This window comes from Sparus aurata, chromosome 18, assembly GCF_900880675.1.
Source record: "Sparus aurata chromosome 18, fSpaAur1.1, whole genome shotgun sequence".
Classification (NCBI taxonomy): Eukaryota; Metazoa; Chordata; class Actinopteri; order Spariformes; family Sparidae; genus Sparus; species Sparus aurata.
In genome coordinates this window covers 29,535,529-29,553,503 of record NC_044204.1, presented here as the reverse complement: position 1 = coordinate 29,553,503, position 17,975 = coordinate 29,535,529, and the positions used below count along the sequence as shown (strand labels likewise).

Below are 17,975 nucleotides of genomic sequence, written 5' to 3'. Positions count from 1 at the left end.
CTCAACTAGGGTTAATAATATAGTTGTGTTCTAATTTTAAATTGAATATGAAAGCACAGTTAAAATTAGTGTGAAGCAACAACAAAAATAATGTTGTATTATATGTTTTACATCAGATCGCTGGGCTGGATGGAGGAGGAGGAGAAGGAGGAGTAATGGGGTAAAAGCAGTGTGAGACTCCTGTTTTCACTCCTTTAAGGGTCACTGTGGCTGATAATGATACGTTTAATAATTGTGTAAAACCATATACTGTGATCCCGTGAAATTGTGATGATCGCGCCATGAAAACCTCACATTTAAAACAGATCTGAAGTTTGCTTGAGTGAAGTGATCCACTGTTGTGTCTGTTTTTGTAGTTGTAGATGTGGTTCTGTGGTTAGAAGTGCAGACTTTGCAACAATAAATGAACTCAGACAAGTTATAGCCAGGTCTATGAGTTCACACAATGCACGCATGAATAATAACCAGTGTTCGTCAGCCTTGAAAATGGTTACAGCAATTTAAATAAGACCAACAAACAAACAAACTGTGGACTGGTTCTTTTCTGTTATTGTGGAGTTTGGTTTCTGCTGTGCACAAAACAAACTGCTGAACAGGTGTGAAACTTTCTTTGCCCGGTGACTTACTTTGTGCTCAGCTGTGTGCAGCAGTCTGGCACAGAAAGCAGTGATGAATGCGAAACGCACAGCTTAGCAAAAGAAAAAAAAAGAAAAAAAACCCCATGCAGGCAGAGAGTTTGTGTATCTGGAGCGGAACCCCCTCAGTTATTCTCTCCGCTGTGACTGAAAAAAATCACAACTTCGGTTTTGGACAATCTGGCCTATATCTGAGAAATTCCTATACAATCCAAAGCAAGTCCGTGTAGCTCATGCAGATTTAATTCACAGCTAGAAAGCAGTGACTTTGTGGGGATTTGCTGTATTTGCACAGGCCATTGTGATCAAAAAGACTCATTATAATAACTGGAGGGCGTCTGAGAAGAAGGGGGGAAGAGAGGAGAGACAGCCAGTGAGTGTTTGTGCGTGGAACAGGGATGTGGGTGGAGGTATTTACACACACTAAAGAGGTATAGAAGGGCACAGGGCAGCCTCACCTCTCCTCACACTGTAATAACAGCCTCATATCGGCCCTCACAGCGTGCGGAGCTGCTGCAGCTGCACTGGGGCTCTGCGCTTCACGCTGCGCGCCTGTGTCCACCTCCTCTCCAGCCCTCTGCGCTCCTCTCACTGCTATGGTCTTCCACACACGCGGCTGCAATTTCAGCACCACAGACAGCTCTCTCTCCTCCTCCACCTCCTCCACCTCCAGCCTCAGCACCGACGCGTCCACCCTGCCGGACTCCCCGGCGCCCCAGAGCCTCGGCGGGCTGAGCCGGACCGGCCACACGGTGGTGGCAGTATGCCTCGGCTTCATTTTAGTGGCGGGAATCCTCAGCAACTTCTTCGTCCTGCTCATCTTCGCAAAGTTTCGTTCCCTGTGGACGCCCATCAACCTCATCCTGCTCAACATCAGCCTGAGCGACATCCTCGTCTGCGTCTTCGGGACTCCCTTCAGCTTCGCGGCCAGTCTGCACGGCAGGTGGCTCATCGGGGAGCAGGGGTGCAAGTGGTACGGGTTCGCCAACGCCCTCTTCGGTGAGTGGCATGTGATGAGAAATACAGATCTGGAACTTTTAGTTTAGTTTGTTTTTGCACCCGCTTGTGTTGAATGTGGGGGGTTTTATAGAGAATCCAGAAAGTTACTCAGATGGGAATGTTTCAATTAAATTTAAGTAAAACTGGAGAAACTGATATTTTGTCCTCCATGTTGCACACTTGCATGTGCTTGGATGTGCAATTGCTGTCAAATGAAATGTGTGGCATTGTTTTGGCTGACCCAAAAATATCAACAAAACACAAAGTAAAGATTCAGATATGTCACACAGTCCCAGTACCACTAACTAATTGTGAGCAGTGTTTATATCATTATCGTGATATGAGACTATATATTGTTTCAGACTGTAGTTATCCTATAAGTTATGTAATTTTCGAAACTTACCATTTTCTTCAATATAACTCATTGCTGTAAAAATACAGGAAAAGGTGCACAGCAATGTAAAAACAGTATAATACTGTAAATGTGGATGTCTCCGAGGAACACATGCTACTTGTGGCTTCATGTTTCAGTATCAGTATTATACTGTGAATATCACAATATACGGTAATTAAATGTCTTTTTACAGTAATGAACTGTTGTATGGCGATTACAGTAGGAAAATTGGCTTGTAATATTTCTACAGTAATAAACCGTTGATAGTAAGTAAAGAATAACAGTTTTGTGTTGTTGCCTGTAGCTGTCAGTGTTTTACTGTAGTTTAACAGTGAAATCTGTGACAGTGTACTTGTTTTGATACCTTCCTTTACCCTCTTAGTTCTCTTATATCCACACTGCAAATGATTATTGATCATACTTCGAATTGTTTTGATATTTTGTGACAATAGGTGAGACGAGGGGCAGGTGTAACAGACAGTTATTTTCCCAATAACTCAAAAAAAGTTATTCCACTATTACAACCGTAGGTTACAGTTGTAACATGTCTAAAATGTAAATAATGAATCAGTCAAACTCTCAAAATGACAAAGATAATGTGTCATTCGTGTTATTGTGATTATTCACCAAACCAGTTTCACAAGATGGTTGTAACATACCAGTAATAATACTGTTGTGATATCAATATCGAGGTTTTTGGTCAGAAACATCGGGATATTTGATGCATTTTTAAAGCACTTCTGAAGAGGTTTCTTAGAATCAAGGTGTTTAACATAGATCGCAATATAGTCTAGAAGTATTGCAACCAATCCAGATGTTCTTTATACGTATCTATCAAATGTAAACCTCATGGTGACATAACCAAAAAGAAAAGGGTCGACCAAATCTTTAGGATTAAATGTGTGGAAACCATGGTTGTCTGTACAAATCCATCCAGTAGAAATATTTCAGTCTGGACCGAGGAGGTTTGACAGCCGACATTTCCAGCCACGCAGGCTGAAAAAGGAAAATAAATGGCAGCACTTGAACATTATGTTTCTCCTTGAAGGTCTCTTGGCCTTTAAGATGTCTGTCTCAATAAAAGACGACAGGAACGGTTTCCCACACACATTACGCTGCTGAGCCGCAGTCAGTCACAGAGCTGAGGTCAGTCAGTAATATCTACACTATAATTACCCCCTCTGATTTGTACAGAACATTTAGTCCCCGGCTATCACGGCTCTGTAAGGAATCACAGAATAAAGGGAAGTACATGCTTATATAATGTTGCAAAATGCTCACACGTACTGAAAACTGTCAGCTGGATCGAGTGCTGTGGTGCTGACTTAAAAATTAGGAATATAAAAAACCTTTCTTCATGATAAACATGTAACAATGAGCATATATGAAGGTTTACATCAGGAATAACATCAGCTCAATAAATTCATAGTTGAATTCCCAATTGGTAGCTGGAGGGGACAGTGGTGGCGTTATTACGAGCCTTAAGTCCGGCAAATTCAACTCTGTGGGGAGATTTTGCGGCTCTTGTTGTGGTGATCTAAACTTAGTCGGTTATTTTTTGCTAGACTGTGATATTTTCCTAACCCCCACAAAGCGTTTTTTTTGTGCCACAACCTATAGAAGACCGTAAGCACAGTGTTGTGACGAGAGACAAACAGAACATTTAACCTAAACAAATGCAAAGTAGCAACGTAAAGAAGAGGTACATTTGAACTTATCCTTGGTTTTTTACATAGCAAACATTTATTCTGGTGATTGCGTTTGGCTCTAGTGAGGTTTAGGCACAAAGAACACTTGTTTAGGGTTTGGAAATGATCATGTTTTGGCTTAGAGTACCTCTTTGGCAGCAATGTTGCCTGTAACTCCATAGTGGCTTCCACCTCCCGATATGACAGGTCATCAACTTGTCAATCATCATTATGTGAACTTGAGACATGCAGTGTAGAAATTTCGTAATTACCTTCAAACGTGAACGTGACTGGGCTTCCTCTCAACTGCACTACAATGTTTTCATTGTGATAAATCAATTTTTTTCTTGACTAATCGATCAAAAGTTTGGTCTTGAAAGTGTCAGAAATGGGGAAATATTTCGATCAGTGTTTTCCAAAGACCTAAAGAAGACGTCCCCAAATGTCTTGTTTCATTGCAGCTCCAGTGCACTCACTGGCAAGAAGTCCTTGTCAGAATTGATCATTTCTTCTCATTATCTGTCTTCCCTCTTCAAGGCATTGTGTCCCTGGTGTCACTGTCTGTCCTCTCCTATGAGCGCTACACCACCGTGCTGCACTCCTCCAAGGTCGACATCTCAGACTTCAGGAAGGCCTGGTTCTTTATCGGGGGCACCTGGATCTACTCTCTCTTCTGGACCTTGCCGCCCTTCCTGGGTTGGAGCAGCTACGGGCCCGAGGGACCCGGCACCACGTGCTCCGTCCAGTGGCACCTCCGTTCAGCCACCAGCATCTCCTATGTGTTGTGTCTCTTCATCTTCTGTCTGCTGTTGCCCCTCCTGCTCATGTTCTACTCGTACGGACGTATCCTGGTCGCAATCAGGAGGGTGAGTTCTTAACAATATATACATACTTTCAAGTATTGAAAACTATTTTCATTCACATATTCACTGACAAAACAAGACAAAACTGTTGAAGTCCAACTCTATCTTGCTCCACTCCTGTCGCCTCCCAGAAGTTACAGTCCTGTCAGAGCCGCTGTAAATCACCTCTGTACTCTACCCCCTGTCTTCTAACTGACTTCAGTCAGTCTTGTAGGCTGCATTCAGTTCTCTCAGGGGTCAAAATCCAGTTGAGCTGGGACCCGTGGCCCATATTACCTCGCCCTGTGATCTGATGTTCCGGTCCTAACAATCTCTAGGGACACTGGCTTCATGGCTAAGTATGTGGAGACTTGGCTAAGGGACTGGAGGATTGCAGGTTCAAGACCCACTCGGAAGAATCAGTACTGAGCATGGACTTCTAGCTGGAGAATCGCCAGTTCACCTCCCCGGCCCTACCAAGTCCTGGTCAGAGCCGCTGTAAATCACCTCTGTACTGTATCCCCTGTCTTGTAACTTCGAGGCTGCATTCAGTTCTCTCAGGGGTCAAAATCCAGTTGAGCTGGTCCCTGTGACCCACATTGACTCGCCCTGTGATCTGATGTCCCGGTCCTGACAATCTCATGGCTAAGTATGTGGAGACTTGGCTAAGGGACTGGAGGATTGCAGGTTCAAGAACCCACTCGGAAGAATCAGTAAAGAGCATGACCTTGTAGCTGGAAAGGCGGCAGTTCACCTACCGAGGTGCTCCTGAGCAAGGCACCAAACCCCTAACCGCTCAGGGCTCCTTTTTACAGCTCTAACATCTCTCCACGCATAAATGCATGTGTATAGGTCCTGTTGTCAGTATCTCTGGTGATATGCCGCCCCCATAATCTACATATCACACCTTTAAAATAGCGTTTTAATAGATTGTTTGTTTGAGTGTTTTACAGGGGACACAACCCATGAAGGAAACACACAAATTCATTTGTGTATTCATATATAAGTGCATTAGTGATGGGAACACAAGTCAATTAACAAGAGATGGCAGCTCAGAGACAGAGTAACTTAAATCTAAATACAGATGTGTGTGTCATCAATAAGCAGATGCCATATTTGTGCCTTCAATTATGAAATGCGTTTAAACAATTAAAGTAGTCATGCTCCACTAATATTTCACAGTAAAACCATCCTGACGGGTGCCGAGACACTTTTCTCTCAACTTCACAGGTGTTTTTTGTTCACTTGTCCCTCTTTTCCCGCTTCATAATTGTTTTTAAATGTCCTGGTCAGTAAACAATACACACATGTGCGACGATTCAGTATAATACACAAGCTGACACAGGTTGTGTGAAGAGAGCTGTCACTTTCACCCTGTCCATGTGCTCAGCCATGACACCTTAATGGCTCTGTGGTCGCTCTCGAGCTGTCACGGTGCTCTTAGGACATAAAGATGGTGGCTCGAGGTTGAGTGATAGATAGATAGATAGATGGAATTACTTTAATGATCCCAGACTGGGAAATTATTTTGTTACAGCAGTAGTGGTGGAGTGATGGCTGTCAGACTCCCACTGACACTTGCTCGTGTGTTTTCAAGGTAATTTCAAGGAGCTTCGAGCCAGATAATCCTAGGAGCCACAGCCCTGTGTTTACAATCCTACAACCAATTTATCCAGCAGGAGAGGGAATGAGGGGCGATGTCTTCAGGGGAGCGCGCTCTCGCCTGGCAGTGACCCCCTCTCAGCTTCCAGAGACTCATCCACTCCTTGGTGCGGCTTACATAAACCTGCTGGTTGTACAAATAATTGCTAATTAAGGGCTTCCAAATGACGTTGGGTCCCTACATGCACCTCGTAGCTACTACTCCTATCAATGAATCACCCAGAGGGTATTTTTAGATCATGGCAGAGACCCGTTACTATTGGATACCTGCTATTATGTAAGCACCTCAATTTCTTTCTTTAAACTCTGTGCACCCGAGGGAGCCAGAGCCCAGAAGGGCTTTGCAGACCTGATTACTGTACCGGTGAATGGGGGGATCAGCCGCGCACCAGTCGCCCTCCGACTGAGAGCCCTGCTAGGCGTTTTCCTAGAAACTGAGCAATCAGTCTGTGGATCCTTCTGAAGGGGGCTTAAAGTGGCACGTCAGAGGGTGCGATGACATTTATATCAACAGCATCAGTATGGCTCAAGACTGGATTTTTCTCTCTCCCTCTCTCTTCACATGACAGCATCACATCTGAATTCCATTCAGGATGACGTCTGTAGAGCTTAATTTACGAGCTCACACACACTTTCAGAGATTTACTGTGACATATCTGAGTCCTGTTGAACTTTTCCTGACACACATATAGAATTATATTCCAAACATTTTTTTTAATAATACAGATAATGAGCAAACAAGAGATGTGTAAGGAAGATCAAGAAGCCACAGGCTTCCCTGTAAACCTCTGCTCCCTTAAAGGCACCATATGTTATTTTAATCAGGATCAGAATCAGAATCAGAATACTTTATTAATCCCTCAGGGGGATATTGTTTTTGTTCCAGATGCTCCTTGCAAAGTAGAACTAGAAATATAGCATAAATGGAAACAAGAGATAAAGATAAAGATACAAATACAATAGTAAAGTAAAATAAAATAAAATAAAATAATAGAGTAGACAATAAAATAAATAATAAAATAATAAAGTAGAGTAGATCGGGGAATATACACAATATACAGTGAAATAGTTGTCACAGTTTTTGGAGTTGTTAAAAACACCATTATGTGACGTGACTCTGGCTGTTGTTCGTGAAAGATGCTGATCTATTAAAAGAGAAATATAAGGTTAAGTTTCAGATTTAGTTTATACTACAAAAAGTTTAGATGCGTCAATGCTCAGAAAACACATCAGTATTCTCATCTTTCTAGTGCAGCAGCTGTGTTTCAGCTCCTGTCTCTTTAAGGCCCCACTCCAAAATACTCTCCTTTGATTGGTCAGCTCACACACACCTGAGCCAACACCGTTAACAACAACAGCAAACAAGCGTAATAATTTGGAATGTGCCAAAACAGCCGCTAGGCATTAATTATGTCAATGTGTGACATAGTGACGTGATGTGACGTCAACAAATCACACAATTAAAGGGAAGGGTTTCTGACGAGGCGTTTGAGGAGCAGTGGTTTCTGTGGGAGAGAAGAGCTTCTGCACATGTGGACTTAACTTGACTTAACTTTCAAGATCTATTAAGCGCCCAGGAACCTAAATAAAACACTGAAGAAAAGGGAAAAAAACAAAAACGTGTAATAGGTCTCCTTTGAAGTTTTATCCACCTCATATTTAGTCACGTTTGCCAACTTCCACCCTCTCTGATGTATCTTTGGATGTTTTTGCGCGGAAGTTGTAGCAACAAGTGACCAAATGAAACGCGTTAAGATTATGAATTTCTCTGTTCTGTTGTTTTTTTGTTGTTTTTTTACAAATTGGAAACATTTAGGATAATCAAAGTACATCTTTTAAGTTGAAAAAATGTTAGCTATTATATCTTTAAGGAGAAAAACTATGAAAAAAGAAATTAGAAATCAGGAAAAACAAGACAAACAGTTGGCTACAATCTAATAAAAGCAAGAAATACATTACAGGGGAAAATAATAAATAACATGTAATACATAAATATATACTGTATATGTTTTGATGTGAATATTTAAGTGTCTCTGGTCAGATAAGACAGAATCACTGTGATGTAGCTGGAGTAATCACAGCTGATCGACTGTCCACAGAGGTTATGACCAAATATCATACAAGCTGAAGTGTAATTGAGCGTGTGAGAGGCGAGCAGCAGCCTGACAGAAACAGGGTTTTTCTCTTCTGAAGGACCTCCTTCACCTGGCAGACACCCTCATTTATTTATTAAACGCCGCGATGAGCATCACAGTGGTAATTACACAAGACCAGAGGGGTTTTTGAAATCAATACGGAGGAGGTGACAATCACCACGGACCAGATACGGCTCTCGGCTTATCAGAGCTAAATTTATCCCCCACGGCCGCAGCGGTTCTGTAGCCGAGGAGAAAAACAGCAGGAAAGCTAATAAAACACGTCAGAGGTGGTCACATATACCTGCAGCCCATGTTCTTCTTTGTGACGCTGCCAGGTGTGATTCATGAGCGTGTCTTTTAGGATTCTACCACTTGATGGCACTAAAGAAAAACATTTCCAGTTTTTAAGTGGGTTACAGAGTGGGTTCTATCAATCACAGAACATATCAGGGGATGGATCCAACAAAACACGGCGCAGGAAAACAAATAAATCAGAAAATACTACCTCGTCTGCCGCTCTAACCTGGCCCCACTGACCTTACAGCCTCAGAGACTCACAGGAAATGATAGAGACAAACAAAAAGCATCATCTAATTAAATATACTGATTTGTGTACATGTCCAGAAGAGCAATCTGAACGGCAGGTTTGAAATTCGCCTTTCATTTTGTCGACATGTTAAACTCTAAGTGACTTTTTAAATAAAACCGATGACGTCAAAACCACAAAGTAAAGCAGACTAATCCTTTTAAGTTGTCTTAAATGTGATGGTCTACTTTACTTGGTAATTCTGAGGTTTTTTTAGATTAAAATCAGCTGGGGAATTTTTTGACTTCTCTTTTATCGCTCTATAAATCAGAAAACTACTGTGAACAGGCATAAATAATCTATTTTGGTTTGTTTCCAGAGATAGGATGTTTTATAACCAGGCTATGAATGACTTATGAACAAACCCCCCTCAGTAAAAACCTTCAGAATATAGATATAGAAGTAAAACTGGAGAGTTTGGTGCAAGTTAGTGTTACAGAAGTTTAGATTTCTGTCTTAGAGTATTAGACAAAGAATCGTTTCAAATTTAACTTCCTTCCAACCTTTTCGTTTTAATCGGTAGCGACTTAAATATGCAAATTATCCCTTAAATATTAACTATTAAATAATTCAATCTGAACAAAAATAAACACCTGGATATGTATTCTGGACATTTTCCTTCCACCGGCCTGACAGACGACTTCTTGCAGGAGCAAAATATCCCAAAATCTAAAGTCCTTTAACCTCCTCACCTGTTCCTCTGCTCCTCCGTCACGTCTCCAGGTGGGTAAGATCAACCTGCTGGCAGCTCAGCGCAGAGAGCAGCACATCTTGGTGATGGTGTCCTCCATGGTGTCCTGCTACATGCTCTGCTGGATGCCCTACGGCATCATGGCGCTGGTGGCCACCTTCGGCAGGTCGGGACTGGTCACGCCCATCGCCAGTGTGGTGCCCTCCATCCTGGCCAAGTTCAGCACCGTCGTCAACCCCGTCATCTACATTTTCTTCAACAACCAGGTGAGAGTGGAGTGCGGGGTGGAGCATCGCTGTCTCTGTTGCATGTGTTGGTTGGAATGACTGCTCGGCTGTGTCTAAATATAAAGTAGGGAGTCGATTAGAGTGACTTCCACAGAGAGGAACTCACTGAGGATGCAGCATCAGCGGTATGAATGATGTTCTCTGCTCTGGAAAGTGAAGCTGAGGCAGAAGTGCATCTTAAACCTGCACTCTTTCTAAAGGCCAGCAGGGGGCGACTCAACAGGGCTTCAAAAAGACGTCCTGTTGTATGTAAGCTTATGACAACATGGCCCTACCTCTCACTTTGATTTATAACCTCAGTTAACAGTTTCCTCGTGAGTTGATCGTCTCAGCTGCCAGTTTCAAGTCTCTTTCAATACAGCATGAAGTTAATTTAGTAAATTACGGTCCAGTTTAGAGTCAAATACATGATTAAGGCCGGTATGCCTTTCGGGCTTCCTTGTGATTGACAAGCTGCTAGAATCTAGATATCTTCCCCAGCTCCACCCTCTGGTCACTTCTGGCTCCATCAAACCGAGATGGCAACAGCTGTGATGCCTAAACTCGACAAATAGGTCTTTCTGCAGACACACAATAGCAAAAGGACACAGCTGCTAACGATAAACCCTCAAAACTTTTCTAGGTTTAGAAAAGATCTCAGAGCCCACACCCAGAGCAAGTTGTCGTGGCGGAGTGCGTTGCGTAAAGGACCTTCACTCCGTAAAACCAGGAGGTGAAGACAACTTCTCCCACGTGTGTCTTTTGCCCCAAGTCGACAAGCATTGAGAAAAAAGATTTGTCAGTTGCGATGATGGTCCCGGAGCAGCGTTAACTCTGATGCTCTGAACAATGCCAACACGGCGATATCAGACCGAGCGTTGCAGCTTTAGAGTCATGCTTGTGTGAAATGACCATACTGTCTTCTACTTTTCAGTTTTACAGATGCTTCGTGGCCTTTGTGAGGTGCAGCGGGGAACCACAGTCCGCTCACGGAGAGGAGCAGCCGATAAGGAGGACACAGCTGTCTGGTTTCTTCTCCATCCACCGACAAGCCTCCGTCAGCTCCTCACAACCTCAGATCCTCAGGAGCCCAAGAAGCGCCGCCATCTGCAGCCGGCACAACGACCGCCACACTCTCGTCGTCCACTACACGCCATGAGAGCGTTTACTTCATCGGTTTCATCTGACAGACTGTTAAAATGTCTCTGAATTACTGTCCAGAATCTAAAGTGCAACTGAAAGACACAACATTTCCCCTTTTCCTCTCAACACCCTGCTCTTGATTTTAGCACATGGAGATGAATGTCGCCCACCGTCAACTCCTCGAATGTAAACTCGTTCACTCAGAACCGAGTTAGAGCAGTAGTTAGTTCTCTGAGAGACTCTGAGCATGCAGAAACAATGAATGTATTTGGTAGTTTATAGAAAAATAAGCCTCGAGGGGAAAAGTTAGAATCCTTTTTTTTCTGTATTTTCTAAACCTAATCTAAATTTTTTATTTTATTTTTTTTTCTTCCCTGTGTTCATGACGTGCGCTCTTGCGGGGGGAAACAAGTTTTACCATGATAATGTTTCCAAGTTCCTCTTTTTTATTTTTTACCATCTGTGAAAATGTTTGAAAATAAAAATGTGAAAAAAAAATAAATAAATGTTCTGTGCGTGGAGTCAAAACACACAATGTTTTGTCTTACAGAAAAAAATCTCACTCTGTTTCACAAATGAACATTTTTATTTATTTTTTCTCGTGAAATCCTTTTTTCTTCATAATTTTTCTCCCACCAGATTGCAAATCATCAACACGGGAGAGAAAATAATTTTGATCAGACTAAGACAGTGAATCACCAGAAAAAAAATGTAATTGTATCTTGCTCTCAGGGCTTCCGTAGTTTGACCAGAAAAAAAAACGATTAAATATGTTTCTGATTTTGACGTACCGTCTTCTATTTTTTTCTTCACTTCTTCATCTTCTACTTTTCTTCCAACTTTCCAACAACAAAGCTTAAAATGTCGAATCAAACACCTGCATAGTTATTAGTACAACATAATGTTTAGTTATATGCTGCCTAAAGGATGATTTAACATACAGATGTATTGATACAATAATCAAGATTATGATCACATACCATCTTAAAACAACACTGACGACTGATTGAGGGGATTCTGGGATTTGTCATCTACATTCGGCATGTTCAGTGAAATTATTCAGTACATGTACGTATAGATAATTTATGTAACAGAATATGTTTGACCACTCGGGGCAGCTGTGAGCCACACGACACATTTTAATGTACATCTGCGTCTCCTCTTGGTGGAAACATCACCATATGTTATCCACATAACTACATGACAATTTACTTTGGATATTCTATTTGTTTTATTTTGAGAAATAAATAATCTTTTGTGGCTTTAATACAAATGCATACATTTATATTGTTTTATACTTTGTTTACAGCATACATGATGTGCAGTGTGGGAGCTCCCTCTAGTGGTTTGCAGAGGAATCCCCGTGTTTTTTTTGGTCGTCCATCCATCCCGATATGTCGAGAGCACCTTGCAGGAATTTCTACAAATGTGGCACAAACATCCACTTTGACTCGAGAATGAACTTGATTACAATTTGCTTGTTTAAAGGTCGAGGGTCAAGTTCACTATGACCTTAAAAAACACAATTTGGGCCAGTGCTCAAAAATTCAAGTGATAATTAAGATAGAAAATCTTACACAAATGTCAAACAGGATAAATGATGAAGTCTTGACATTTTCATATTCAAAAGGTCAAAGGTCAACTTCAGTATGAGGTCAGAATGCTCTGCAAAAGAAAAAAGTTCTACCCATTATTCAACACTGTAGCTCAGGAAGAGTGACTTGACTGGTTTGAAAATGAAATATGTTCATTTCGAAATGTACTAATCTAAATACTGCAGAATATGGAATGTAGATCAGTTTTGCATGTTCGTGCACGTCACGTGCACAGACATCATCCACGGTTAGCCACGAGCTAAACTCAGACTGCGATGGTGAGATAAGTGGGTGAAAAACGTACAAAAACACTGCAAACGTGGCTCCAAACAGGAACTCTCAGAAAGAGAGGTGGTCGGGCAGGAGGAGAGTACTTTGAGAAAGTCTGCTGAAACCGAAGTTGAGCTTAATGGAAGCGTCAACAGCACCTGCTAACGTTTGTAGCCAGCAGTACGCTGAACAGAGAAGGCCTAAGTCAATGTATTTTCGACATCAGTCTCGTTGGTGGCACGTTGCTATGTGGCATAAGGAGCTTGAGAAACACCGGCCAAATGTTTCGCAACTGTATGTTGCAAGGTGGTGACACCATCATGACTAAACAGAAACACAGACACCTGGAAAACCACTCAAAACTGCTTCTGTGGAATGATGATAAAGGTTTGCGGTCAACATCGTCACGGCAAATCTAAGGGCGGCATCGTGGGCAGTTGGACTTCGGTTTCTTGAAGACGTTTCACCTTCTCGTCCAAGGGGCTTCCTCGGCTCTAACTAACTGGGGGGGGGGGAGTTGCAGGTTCTAAAACTCCGTGTGGGAGCGTCCTTACAGAGTCGTTGAGGACACGTGAGAGCTCTGAACTCCAGAGGCATTGGGGCACTTTCTGGGTTGTGGACCCAACCGGCCTACGTGTGGGATGCTAAGGCTAGGTGAGCCCAGGTGTGAATGGCTCTAAACCCACACAGCCTTCAAATTCCCCTCCAGTTAGCTAGAAGTGAAGAAGCCACATGGATCAGAGGTGAAACGCCTTCAAGAAACTGAAACAGGTCCAGTTGCCTATGATGCAGCACTGCTGTGGTTGTTCCTGCTGTGATAGGTGTCTCCAGGATGACATTTTCTCTATGATGACACACACAAACAGAGACTCACAAGGTAAAAACAAAACCAGGCCCGCTGCCGCAGCTGTAACAGTAACACTAGGTGGGGTTTTCTGATCACCCTGTAGGTATTTCCAGCAGTGCGTTGGTAGTCAACAGAAAAGGAAGTGGCTGTAAAGTTCACCAGTGCAATACCCTGCACGGAGATGAAGCGCTGAGCTGACCTGCTGAACAAACCGTTCTGCAACCCCGTGCAGCCAAAACGGTTGCACAACAACAACATGGTTGCATCTGCCAATTTGCATTTCGGTCTCATGCAGCGCTCTGTGACCTGCTATGGGAATATGCCACATGAAAAACGTTTCACAGTAGCCTCATTGGGCTGTGTGGGTTCAGCTAAAAGCATTAGTGGCTCTCATTCCAGGCATCGTGTCACCACAACCAAGCATAGTTACATACACTGCGGTTCAAGGAGACCCCATCAAGCATTCAGCAGTTTGCAGCCGGTTGTATCAGTCTGATCAGGTTATAACTTAATCGATTAGTGCAAGAGTCAAAACACTTTATAAAAACACTCAATGTCTCAATTAATTCAGTTAGTGCTCAAAGTTTAGTCCGCAATGATGGAACTTTTTACCCCAGTGCAGCGGTGACTTTTTAAAATTAATTTACCGACGGTTGAATAAAAACACAAACAGATTCTTATCATCAGAAAAATCGTGATTATTGGATCTAATGATACATCCATGTAAATATAAGTATAATTCACACTTACTTGAACTTTTGATACTCATGTTCATGATAATATCAGTAGTAAAAGTATACCACATCTTTACTTTTACTCAAGTATGACTTTTTTATACAACGCTGAATTTGAATATATGTCTTATTAATCTTTTACTTGTACTTACATACACTAAATATCAGATATTTTAAGACTTTTACTGAAGTTCTATTTGTATGAATGACTTGAAAGAAGAAAAAAATCTTGACTTCTATTCAATCATGACTTTTGGTTGCTCTAAGAACACTTCATAGTCACACCGACAGCTTTTCTTTAGGTGTCACTGACCCAGTACACTGATTTCGAAGAGGGAACCGAGTTATTTCTCTAAATCACATTTGCTGCTGCTGTGGTCAGCTGTGCTGTGGTGTGTTCACACGGCCAAACTGTGTTAAAACACCACTGAAAACTCGATACACGGGGCATTTGGGATGGTCTGATGGGTCCTACTTGAAATACTATTATGGTACTTTATGTCACACTACGTGATAGACGTAATCTTCACAGGAATTGGTTTATCACTGGCAAAAAAACACACACATTGCCAAAGTTACACAGAAATACTGAGTAATACAAGACCTCATGGCATTGGTGACATTTAAAAAAAAAAAGCATATATCACATACAGAGGAAGGAGGAAATGCAAACACACACACACACACACACACACACACACACACATACACGCATGAACACATAAAGGTCACAGCTCTGCATGTTAAAGAGTTCAAAGCTTCCAGGAAGTAGCAAGAGAAAAAAACTCAGTTGCTTGAGAGAGCAGCAGCTCAAAAGTGCATGGGATGTCACGGACGACAGGCCTCTCTAGGTTTCACCACTCCTCCTCTCCACCATGATCAACACTTACCAGACCAGCCTGGCTGCACCGCCGGTGCCTCCGCGCCTCAACAGGTCCAACCAGGGCCTCTTCGCAGCTCCACTTCCATCATCAGGAGGCCACAGCAAGTCCCTCATCAGGTTTTTGGTCGGTGTGGCGCTGCTGCATTTATTCCTGACGGTCGTCGGATTCATCTATCTGTACCAGAGAAACCTGATGGTAAAGATCTTTAACTAAGTGCCATTTAGATGAACTTATAATTGGTGCTTTTAAATATTTTATTGCAATAATTGTCCAGAAATTCTCCAAGACATTACAATTAGAATATTATTACTTTGCATCTACTGTGTAATAGGGGTTGGCTTAAAGAAAACTGTGATTTCAAAAATAAAGTACAAATAAACTTAAAAATGTAGCTTTTAAAATGATAAAACTTTCAAACCGATCTTTCAATTTAATTCTAGGTTTATTTCAAGTTTAATTCTGAAACACTGAGTGCACTTGCTATAATTAGGGTGTTGAAAAAGGTCTGTTGAGATCTTCTCATGGTTCACATATTCGTCTCTGTGAGCAAATATAACAGGTCGGTGAAACTGTGTACAGGAAATGCTCGAACGCTTCAGGTGTGATTTCACAGCACATTGCTGTCTTGTTGCAAGACGGGCATCATGTGGGCAGATGTGTTATTTTAAACATCGGTATCATGTGAAAGTCTACATTCGACATCCACCTGTTCCCTGATCTTCTTCTTTTTTCATCCCTACAGGCAGGACCTCCCTCAGCTGAAGGAAAAGGTAAATCAATTTCATTTATTTCTACCAGAAATGAATCTTACACATTAAGTATGTTTTCAAAAAAATTCTGTCTCAACAACGTCTGACCAGATGTCTCTTCTCTTCTCTTCTCCAGCGAGTTATCGTGCATCAGAAAAGCAGGAAGCTTCTTATAAAATCTTGGCACGCATGGCAGTTAAGCGACCAGACAAATCAGTGAAATCTACACGTAAGAAACTATTAAATTGTCGTTATTTTTTCATTTTAAAAAATGAAATGTTGAGTAGCCAAAAATCCATCTGAAGAGATTGTGTGTCTTAAACACGTCCCTCTGTCTCTCCAGCGGATTATCTCCAGTGGGACATTGGCCACTCAACCCTCCGGAGCATCAACTACTACCACGATATCTGGCTGACTATCAACCAGCCTGGTGACTACTACGTCTACTCCAGGGTGACCTTCTCCAAGGGAGACCCTAAGCGCCCCCTGGCCAGCAGGATAAAGCTGAAGAAGAACCTGGAAGCAGAGGAGAAGACTGTGACGCAGGCCTTCTGCAACCTGGACAGCCACAGCGGGTCTGCGGAGATCCCTCGCATGTGCACGGCCTCGCAGGGAGAGGTGATCAGTCTGGAGAAAGGAAATCAGCTCAGTGTCTGGGTACAAGACCTCTCACTGGTGAACTACGAAGATGGATCTACAACCTTTGGGATGTACAAACTGTAGGGCTCCAATGTGAGCACGTGCACGGACCTAAGTGGATGGAAGCTACTGAGAACACTGTTTAGTAGACTGGATCAATAAACAAACTAATTTCAGTGGCTTTCAAAGACAAAGACCACTTTCCTAAACTATAATTTATTAAATCAGATTTAATTTAGTCTTATTACTGTGTCAGTATTGTGAACATTTGTTCTGTATTTATTGATGTACATGGCTGTGAAATGAAATTTTGATATTTAATCTAAAAAAGAATTTTCTCTTCTCTTCAGTATGTCTTGCGTGTGGCAGGTTTCAGGGGTTTGTTAGAAGTAAAGTAGACACACACATTTGACTAAAACTATCAAAAGGATCGCATCCTTGTTTGGTTACCGAGCTACACATGCACACGTGCATGAAAAGGTAGAATATCTTAAATAGTGGAAAGATATGTGATTTCTGTAAACCAAAAACAACTAAAATAATAGATTTATCGGCAGTATTAAAGCGAACATCTTTTGTGTTATACACTCACCCCACAATAACTCAAATTACAAGATGGTTTTGCTGTAATTTGTTACACTACAAATGTAAAAAAAATGACTTACAAGTACATCTAAAGCTCCTGTCTTTGCTGGTTTATAGGCCTGTAACAAATGTTGCATAGTGCACCTTTAACACAGAAGACATCCCCGAAATGATCTTCGATTACACAAATATACGGTATAAATACAAACCTTTCTTACGTTCTGTATATTGAAAAAGCCTGCCGCGCTCTGCACTGTCGCTCTGAATGCAACACGAGGGTTTCACATTCTAGGACGCAGGAAACCACACGGCATCGACGCATTTTCTCATGAAGGCTAGGCCACAATAAACAAGACCACTAAACACGTAGATTACTACCAGAGCAGGACTTGAGACTTGATGAAAAGTTGGATGGTGTACCTATAGAAACATTTGCATCAAGGGGCATTTTTTATTTCCAATGGTAGAGGAGAGATCATCATCTTTTCTTATTTTTTTGTTGAGCCAGATGCAAAGACAACATCTGATCATTTTAAGGAAAAAAAAACACCTTAAAATAACTCCTCGGTTACAAAACAAACAATGTTTTATTGTTGGTGATTTTTCAAAACAAACTGCAGACTTTCCA

At 41.9% G+C, this 17,975-nt stretch overlaps 2 protein-coding genes across 2 annotated transcripts; both read left to right on the top strand.

Annotated features, from left to right (window-relative positions):
- The first annotated feature begins 1,004 nt into the window (after positions 1-1,004).
- On the top strand, positions 1,005-11,830 carry tmtops3a (teleost multiple tissue opsin 3a). Its single transcript, XM_030395758.1, has 4 exons — positions 1,005-1,634; positions 4,254-4,582; positions 9,668-9,901; positions 10,836-11,830. The coding sequence occupies exons 1-4, from the start codon at positions 1,232-1,234 to the stop codon at positions 11,058-11,060; spliced, it is 1,191 nt and encodes a 396-aa protein (XP_030251618.1). The 5' UTR covers positions 1,005-1,231; the 3' UTR covers positions 11,061-11,830.
- A 3,459-nt stretch (positions 11,831-15,289) lies between these two features.
- cd40lg (CD40 ligand) lies at positions 15,290-17,115 on the top strand. Its single transcript, XM_030396965.1, has 4 exons — positions 15,290-15,569; positions 16,117-16,144; positions 16,260-16,352; positions 16,467-17,115. The coding sequence occupies exons 1-4, from the start codon at positions 15,366-15,368 to the stop codon at positions 16,844-16,846; spliced, it is 705 nt and encodes a 234-aa protein (XP_030252825.1). The 5' UTR covers positions 15,290-15,365; the 3' UTR covers positions 16,847-17,115.
- Positions 17,116-17,975: the final 860 nt, after the last annotated feature.

Bases quoted from the DNA above. Each gene is read 5' to 3' on its own strand.
- tmtops3a (XM_030395758.1), top strand. From the start codon at position 1,232: ATGGTCTTCCACACACGCGGCTGCAATTTCAGCACCACAGACAGCTCT. The intron at 1,635-4,253 runs GTGAGTGGCATG...TCCCTCTTCAAG, and splicing joins GTTCGCCAACGCCCTCTTCG to GCATTGTGTCCCTGGTGTCA. The intron at 4,583-9,667 runs GTGAGTTCTTAA...TCACGTCTCCAG, and splicing joins TCCTGGTCGCAATCAGGAGG to GTGGGTAAGATCAACCTGCT.
- cd40lg (XM_030396965.1), top strand. From the start codon at position 15,366: ATGATCAACACTTACCAGACCAGCCTGGCTGCACCGCCGGTGCCTCCG. The intron at 15,570-16,116 runs GTAAAGATCTTT...TCATCCCTACAG, and splicing joins TGTACCAGAGAAACCTGATG to GCAGGACCTCCCTCAGCTGA. The intron at 16,353-16,466 runs GTAAGAAACTAT...CTGTCTCTCCAG, and splicing joins CAAATCAGTGAAATCTACAC to CGGATTATCTCCAGTGGGAC.